This window comes from Oncorhynchus keta, chromosome 29 (assembly GCF_023373465.1).
Source record: "Oncorhynchus keta strain PuntledgeMale-10-30-2019 chromosome 29, Oket_V2, whole genome shotgun sequence".
Taxonomy (NCBI): domain Eukaryota; kingdom Metazoa; phylum Chordata; class Actinopteri; order Salmoniformes; family Salmonidae; genus Oncorhynchus; species Oncorhynchus keta.
The window spans coordinates 36,697,105-36,706,016 of record NC_068449.1 but is presented as its reverse complement, the minus strand read 5'-3'; the positions used below and the strand labels follow the sequence as shown (position 1 = coordinate 36,706,016).

At 40.6% G+C, this 8,912-nt stretch overlaps 1 protein-coding gene across 6 annotated transcripts in view; it reads right to left on the bottom strand.

Annotated features, from left to right (window-relative positions):
- Positions 1–367: 367 nt before the first annotated feature.
- The window catches only part of LOC118362859 (DNA (cytosine-5)-methyltransferase 3A-like), a 72,295-nt gene continuing 63,750 nt past the window's right edge, over positions 368–8,912 (bottom strand). For 2 of the 6 annotated variants that reach the window (XM_052486505.1, XM_052486508.1), the window contains 10 exons: positions 7,795–7,907; positions 7,321–7,510; positions 6,952–7,036; positions 6,222–6,367; positions 5,839–5,929; positions 5,587–5,735; positions 4,992–5,092; positions 4,557–4,626; positions 4,154–4,272; positions 368–3,860 (listed from right to left, as the gene is read on the bottom strand). In XM_052486505.1, coding sequence (XP_052342465.1) covers positions 3,719–3,860; positions 4,154–4,272; positions 4,557–4,626; positions 4,992–5,092; positions 5,587–5,735; positions 5,839–5,929; positions 6,222–6,367; positions 6,952–7,036; positions 7,321–7,510; positions 7,795–7,907 — 1,206 coding nt within the window. In that variant the 3' untranslated portion in view covers positions 368–3,718. The remainder of the gene's footprint in view (positions 3,861–4,153; positions 4,273–4,556; positions 4,627–4,991; positions 5,093–5,586; positions 5,736–5,838; positions 5,930–6,221; positions 6,368–6,951; positions 7,037–7,320; positions 7,511–7,794; positions 7,908–8,912) is intronic. The other 4 variants (XM_035743537.2, XM_052486509.1, XM_052486506.1 and 1 more) reach the window with 3 other exon arrangements.

Here is an 8,912-nt window from a genome sequence, read left to right as displayed (position 1 = left end):
TTAAGTATACTATTCAGATGTGCGGTTTGTGTAATCGTTATGAAGACAAGAGAACACATTAGGCTATAATAAACACTACAAACAGTATTATTATTAGTAGTAGCAATCATTAAATGTGTGAGCAAATGCAGGGTGATGTGAGCGAAAGCAGAACTAACAAACTACTACCTTTTATACTGTTAAAAGAAGAAAGGTCCCTCTGAGATTTTAAAAGATTGTAAAGCAGTTTAAAAAGTAGGATTTAGCTATAACTTTAGTATAGATGTGCAACACTGTGTTATGTTGCCAAGGAACCCGATCAATAGTGATAAGATTTTGTATCGTTCAATTTATTCTTGGTACAGGTGAAGAACAACAGGAGCTATCATATTTTTGCACAAAAACAATACATTTATTCAAGTGTTCTCCAGCACAAATACATAAAGGAGCCGTTTTCTTCTTTCTGGGTACTAAAACATAAGTATTGGGTAAAGGGTGGAGAATGACTGCTACATTTGATCATCTTAAAGAAGAAGAACATAGGCCATAAAACAGGTAATATGACACAAAAGAAGAAGCCACACAGACTGAGCGCCAACTAACAGTATCACTGGATTATAGAACTGACCTGTCTGAAACAGTGAAATGTCATGGTGAGCATCCCAAATGGCACCCCATTCACTATATATGGCACCCTATGGGCGTTGGCCAAAAGTAGTGCACTGTAAAGGGAACAGGGTGCCATTTGGGACATAACATTTGCCAATAATAACAAAAGCATCAAATCAAGAAACGACAATTGAAAACAAGACATGGAAGATAGGATATTATGGCATGGAATGTAGGATTAAGAAGCAATGCGAATGCCAAGTTTTAAGCATACATTATGCATTATGCTACAGTAAAAGTTCTTACCGAAATGTTTATCTTTTTTTTTTGTTATTTCCCATTACGGAGTACATGGTTTCCCCCCACAGATAAGCACCAATCAACTACAGCAATTTCTAGTCTAAAACAATATAGGAAACTCATAATTTATTATTCACAATTTTTTCAAGTACAAAGTTAAAATGCCTTTGTTAATATATGCATCATATGAGAGTGAAATAATAGTGCTCTTCAATCATTACTATAAGGAACTTAAAAACAGTCATTGTCAAGACAAGTTTTATTTCTCTTCCAAACAAATATATTTTTTCTTGATTAGATAAAATTTTTAGCACCGTCAGAAACACCTACAATCCCTCTTTATAGTTCTTTAAAGAAACAAAAGCAACAGAATAAAAACAACAACCAACATTATGTAGGGCTGTGCAGTGGAGTATAGACCGTTCCACCTTAAAGCTGTCGTTATTAGGCTACTGTTAAGATCACGTGACACATTTCAACTGGATTCGCTCAGAACATTGGAAAACAAAACAAATGAACAGTACTAGAAGGCAAGACTTGGAGTCTTACCCACCTCTAATGTTTCATAGCTTATTTTGATGAAATCGGTTCAATTTGACTTGATTACATTTTTTTTTTGCGCTCTTCTTCCAATTCCATGATATATATTAGCAAAGAATTATATTTGTACATCTCATAGGTAATAAAAAAAAAAGAGAAAGACAAACCAAAACCAGCAACAGGAAAACTCTATGTACAAAATGTACATATGGTCATTTGCTATACAGAAGGGGAATTCATGTCAACACAACGCACAAGAATTCCTGCGAACCCAATGTGTGAAGTTCAACTAAAAACGGTGGCACGGATACAGTAAGGTCACTTAAGAACTTAATCATGTATGAAACTACATTTATGAAATTAAGTCATATTGAATATTTTCGTTGGGACATTGGTAAGTCATAATCTCTGCTCTTTTTTTTGGGGGGCGGGACACTGTTCAATTTTCAGTTCTTGACAAACTCATTTCCAAATCTTCCACATTCAAGGTCATAATAATTCAGATCATCAGAAAATGCAGATTTGGAATGTAATCCAAGTTTGGGTAATAATCGTTTGAATAGCTCTCTCCTTCGACTCTCGAAATATTCCCCATCTAAATCCTACAATCGTAATAGAAATAGACACATTCTTTTTCATCCGGAGGATGACACTGAATTACTGCTTTGAACAGAAGACAATATGTTAACGGGGCACATGAATCATTTTCAATTCATCTACTGTACATTGAGTAGCAATCAATAATTCAATCGTTTCCATGGATACGCCACTCTAATAATCCATTATTTTCACCTCTATTGGCACAGCCCTACGGTATAGAAAACATACTGTATTACACAATGGTAAAACAGTTCACCTCATAAAAACAAAAACAAACATTTCACGAGAAAAAAAACAAGAAATGTTTCTAATACTAACGGAAAAAAAGAAGTGTACATATAAAAAGTGCTTTATAATGTTGGTAAAACAGCACAAAATTGCTATAAAACGGTAGAAGAGCATTGTGAAGCCGCACCATATTGTTTGAAGACTTGCACCTGACAGTATCTACTATCTAGTTTGCAGGGGTGAGAAGGGAAGGGAGAGTCTTTACTTGGTTGTGGAAACACCAGGGAACCCACACTCCCTCCAGTCCACCGACCATGCTCACTAACAGTTGTACAGTAATGACATGGGTCAGGATGAAACTACAAAAAAAGTAGTTCACCACAGACCTTGATCAATATTTTTGTTTTGTTTTTGTAACTACAGAAAACATCACTGCCCATGTGGCTAGCTTCATTTTGTGTTTGTGCAGAGTCTGACACGGACAGGCACGGGGGCCTGAGTTTGCGTGTCGCAAGGCTTGAAAAATGATTGAAAAAGCACCAGTACAATTTTTTGTTTAAAAAAAAAAGCTGTAAAACATAGGAAAGAGGAGGATATGGCATGCTATTCTGCAGTCGTCTGCCACCACGCCGTATTTTATCGCCACTTTGAAGTCATTTAAAGTTATTAAGATAGCACATAACTTCTTTAAGTGTGAAAACATCACACTGAAAAAACAACTTTTCAGGCAATGTTTCCCCCCCTTCCCCATCTTGTCTAAAGTGTAGTGCCTGTGGCACATGGGCTGTGATGTTTCCTATTGTCTCGAAGCACCATGGTATTGTAACCATTTTACAGTAGTACCTTAACCTTCAGTTAACTGTGTATATAAACTGTAAACAAAGAGGTATATGTGATCTGGTGTTTTGGATTCATTAAGACAGCTTTCTGTGACACTGAAGAAAATCACCCTTATTCACTTTAGCTCTGCAAGGCTCAGGAGGTGGACTGCTTCGTCCACTTCAGATAGAGGCCAAAACAAAATCATGCCTACACAGCCAAAACCATTCACATAACATACTGTACACACAGTATGATAAACTCTTATCTTTCAGATCTTTTCCAATCACCCAATCCTAGTCTTTATTTAAAAAAAAAAAAAACTTTTTAAAAAATCACACAGATCCTAGTTTCTTCTTCCTCAGTGCCTTGAGAAGAAAGCCTTGTCTCAAGTATAGCTTGCACAAATAAATCAATTAAAAAAAATACTGGATAACACTGCTAAAAAGGTCAAATGACATATACAAATTAAATAGAATAAGAAGTACATTTCAAAATACAAGAAATAATGTGAAATATCTACTCTGATGATGTTTTGCTTGCCTGAGAAATGATACCAGGAAGTAGTATAATTTCACCACAACTCTTGTTTCTAGTTACAACAACAGTTATATGTTTGTGGTGGTTTCTAAGCCAAGTCTTGTTAAACACAGGCAAAGTACTCTTTGAGTGGTGCAAACAAGTGACGGATGACCGGTACACTCCACGACCTTCCCAGAAGCCTTTGCCTGGCCAGCCGACTCATGTTGGACACGTCTGTGTAATGGACAGGGAAGCCAAACACCCTGGGGAAGGAGACAGTAACCAGACAGCCACCAGAGGGAACAAGAGACAGACAGACAGAGCAGGAGACAGACCGACAGATACACTTGAGAATTAATGACATATAAAATGGCGCTATATTTAAATGTGAGGATGAACTTAAGTGCTTCATAGAAGGGCAATTTGGAATTATATCTATGACTTCCTGTAAGAGAATCATTTGAATAATAATGAGGTATCCCATTGGGAAAAACTGTAATAACGTCATTTAATTTGCTGCTATGGTTAATTAATTTGAAGGGTAATCAGTTCCTACCTCTCCATCTCAGTGCACCAGAGAATGTCCTCCTTCTCGTTCATGAAGACAGGGAAGTGCTGGTCTTTACCCTGCTTAATGGAATTAGAGCGAGTGGTGATGGTCCTCACTTTGCCAAACTGAGGGGAAACCAGGAAGTGCACACACTAAGTGGCTGGTGCATAAGAATAGGACAATAATAAGTATTGTTTACGGACCAAATTGCCCAGATGACCAAACATTTCATTTGAAAGTTCAAAAAAGGTACTCACACTCCGTTTGTTTCTACACGGTTTGAGTGCATGTACCTTGAACTAAGTTATTCAACTGAATGAACTACACAATTTACATGTTCGGCCAATTTGGTCTACGCCAGAACAGCAAAAGCACAGCTCCAATAAGAAGCCAGACATATATAACTGACCTTCGCTGTTCTGCCATGCTCCAAACAATCCTGAAGGTCCAGTCTGTCAGTGCACATGGCAGTCAAGGGTCTGCAGAGGAAAAGAGAGGGAAAGGTAAGGGATGTGTGAAACGAGAGAGCGAGAGAGAGATGGAGAGAAAGAGAGAGAGAGACAGAACGCAAGAGAGAGAGAGAGACAAGAACACAAGAGAGAGACAGTGTGAGTGTGAGAGAGAGCGAGAGAGAGAGACAGTGAGTGTGAGAGAGAGAGAGAGAGAGAGAGAGAGAGAGAGAGAGAGAGAGAGAGAGAGAGAGAGAGAGAGAGAGAGAGAGAGAGAGAGAGAGAGACAAGAACAGTGCGTAAAAGGTGATTATGATTCTTTGGTTACGGAGTTTGACTGGCTCAGGAACTAGCCCAGGTGTGCGTTGCTTTAGGCTGGCTGTTGCTTCCCTCACCGTTCTCTCACCAACCTGTTCATGCCAGGCAGGTTCCCCCAGAAGTAGCGGGCGCGGTGAGCAGCAGACACCTCCTTGGCATCGATCATCACCGGGTTACACTGGCAGGGGGGAGACGAGAGGTTTATTTAACCTTTATTTAACCAGGAAAGTTATTGAGAACATATTCCCTTTTACAAATAATAACCTCAAGGATTTTATTGAAGTAGTGGAGATGAGAGAGAGAATCTCATACAATGTTTAAATATATAATAATAATAATAATAATATATGCCATTTAGCAGACGCTTTTATCCAAAGCGACTTACAGTCATGTGTGCATACATTCTACGTATGGGTGGTCCCGGGGATCGAACCCACTACCCTAGCGTTACAAGCGCCATGCTCTACCAACTGAGCTACAGAAGGACCACAAATGAACTGCTTAAATTGTTTCCTCATAACCTAACCAGTATATTGACAGCATGCACTGTGAATTACCACCACAAGGTGGTATTCATCCAAAATGTATCCATATTCCAATAGTTAAACATTTACATGACTAATGTACAGTTTGTTCTCCTAGATGTTATACATTCTCTGTAAAGGAACAAACCTCTAGAAAGCGAGAGATGTCCCTCTTGTCGCTGACACCCATGGCCACCACATTCTCAAAGAGCCAGAAGAACGGCCGGTTGTCGCCCTCTTTGGGCCGAGCCTCGTGCAGCAGACGGTAGAACTCAAAGAACAGCCGACCAGTGCCCTCTACAGGAGAAACAGAGAAGGACGTGCAGTTAAAACTCAGCTACAGGAAATAACTCGTCACCGATCACAGAACAAGTGATAAATGTACAGGTTTGTTACCGACCATAAAGACCCTTCCTAGCCGGGTTGACAATAGAGAGGTCGTTACATGGACTTCCACCAATCACTAAGTCAAAGGGGCCCCACTCGTGTAACTGTACCAAGGGAGAGAGAAAACAGGAAAAACAATAGGAGAAAGGAGGACAGGAGATAAGACAAAATCGACAGATTATCCAACTAAGAGATACTTGTTATGGTTTGGAGGTTGAAGTAATGTTATATGAAGTGTTTTTGTAATGGCCCTAGCTGAGGCACCTTACAATCTTTCTCAATTGGAATATCCTTATTGAGATTGTGGTTGGGCGTTGGTCTTTGAGCCAGGTTATTGGGATTCACAGACCGTGAGTGACCTTGCATTACTCTCATGATTCATGACATTATACTCACATGTTTGCGTGTGACGTTCCTCACGTCGCCCACGTACATGATGCGTCCCTGATGCCTGACGATGCCCACCGTGACGGAGTCCTCGCACACCTCCGACGCCACATAGCGCTCCACCTGGATACCCAGCTCCTTCAGCACCAGCAGACCTAGAGGTCAGAGGTCAAAGTGGGAAATAGGTCAAACGGTAGCATGTTTTTGGTTCTTTTGAAGGACTCCATGACTCCCTCGTCAACAGTGGCAATTGTTGCGGAGTGGATTTTCCTGGTTAAATACAGTGGATGGTCCTATTTACATAATGATTAACTTGAACTTGGTGAACTGAACTGAGTAACACCCTACAGGTGAGACAATACTGAAGGCCTGGTCTAGCCTGAGGCACACTATTAATCATTTATTTTTACAGGAGCGGGAATTCCCACTTCTTTTGTATTTTTGTGCGGTTTTATTGAACAGATAGGGAAGTGAAAGACAGACAGGAAAGGTATGAGAAGTGCACTGCGAGACAATATGGTTAAACAGCATGCTGTGTGGATTAGTCTATCTATCTTTATAGCAATATACAGTCAGCCTAGTTTGTAGTCATGAGTTTGGAGGACTGTCCCGGTGAAACCTGAGACAGACGGGAAACTTTGTACAGACAAGAGACAGAGAAAGTTCAGAGGGTTTTGTGTCAAGGAGAGGTGGGAAGAGGGTGAGGAGGAGAGAAGAGGAAAGGAGATTCCCTTCAAACCTGTTGCTATGCCATCGAACAGTGACAGGACACGTATGGGTTGTCTCTTTTCTGCCATGACTGGAGGGTAAAGCTTTGGTGGTTCCTGTGATACAACACAGAGAGAGAGAAATTATGGAGCTAGTATTTACCCAGAGAGAGCCGGGAATGACGTCAGCTGTCTCTACCGGTTGAAGCCCAATTCGTAGAGCCCCAGAGCCGTGATAGTCTGCCTGCTCATTATTTACATATTTAGGAAGCTTTTTGGAGCTCATTTGGCTCTTTTAGAGGTGCGGACGTGCTGTGTCACGACGGAACACAGACTAATTGTGTCTCTGTGGCTGTGAACTTTGTAGCGAGCTTGAAACACAGTACTGAGGCACTACTCACAAAATCTTGGTCATGGTTATTAGCGAAGAAGTGCTGTAGACGACAGGGCCAGTCAGTGCGACGCTCCAGCAGGCCGAACACTCCCTTCTGTCCCTTCTCACACATGTAGCAGCTCCAGGGATCCTCTTTAATAGCTATCTGTGCTGCACCTGGGCCCACCAGCAGGTCCACACACTCCACACAGAAACACCTGGAGAGGAGAGCTGTGTTTACTATCCTGCTAGACGCTAACGCCCGCACAGACACATGGGCGCACATAATCACATACACGTAAGATCGAACATACGCACGCACAGCGTACACACAGATACACTTATGCAAACAACAATGACCGTAAACACACACACACACACACACACACACACACACACACACACACACACACACACACACACACACACACACACACACACACACGAGTGAATCCCAATAATAATGAACTTAGTTAGCATCAGATGAAAGCACCGCCCTCACCTGCAGCAGTTGTTGTTCCCGCACATGAGCACCTCTCGTCCCCCACAGCAAATAGTGCAGTATGACTGGTAACCATCATCATCATACTGATATGCACATTCTAGAAAGCAGTTCTGGGACACAGCAGTGGAGAAATGATTTGAGCTTTGAGATTTGTCGTGTCGCTCTAGAAAGTTGAATCCACAAGTAAAATCAACTATTCTCCAATTATTGTTAACAGAACAACAAGCAACAATTCGAAATACGCTACTCGACACGTGTTTGTGTTTCGGTAACAGAGAGCTTTTAACGCTAGAAAAGAGGAGCGAATCATGTGGACGCCAAACTAATTGACATTTTTTAAGTAATTTCCCTCCCCCCAGTCTTTGACTTGTCCTAAATAAGTCTATATAAAACACACTGTCATTGTTACAATCTTAATGAGCAGAATTACTGTTATAGGCAGTTTTAGCAGGACATGTCATTTCCTCCCCCATTCACCACAAGGCAGCTTACGCAGCTGCTGGCCCATTGAAACTACACCTAAACTATATTGTAACTAATTTCACACATATAATAACAGAGTTAGCCTAAAGACAAGATTAAATGGACAAAAGTCTGATGGGTGACAATTATTACCAATTGTCAAATTGTACCATGAACAGATGGACCAGCACAGCTTGAAACTGACACAGAGGCGGGGAAACGGGAGCGCCAAAATCAAATGCCCCAACAGAGTCACATGCAGCTAAGACAATTTAATATCTATATAGTATCAGAAAGAGCCGCTTCTGCAGTTCCTAAAACACTTACCTTTGTCAAAAAAAACTAAACAAATTTAAGGAGGTGAGCTCTATTTCAATATATCACTTTTTTCCAAGAATAACCGCTGTTCCATGCGTTCAACGTGTGCGCACTCGCGGCAGCAAAATACAACTTAAAACATGTATTTTCTGTTCTTTTGAAAAGCATTTTCTTATTTCCATAATGTTTCTTAAGACCTGTCAAAAGGAAATAATGAATGTAACTGTTGAATGGTTGTGGTTTTTAGCCATTTTTTCATTTTTACATTATAGTCTACTGTAACATTAAATAATGAAAATGCTATCGAGCTAACGTTGGCTAATGTGATTAGCATG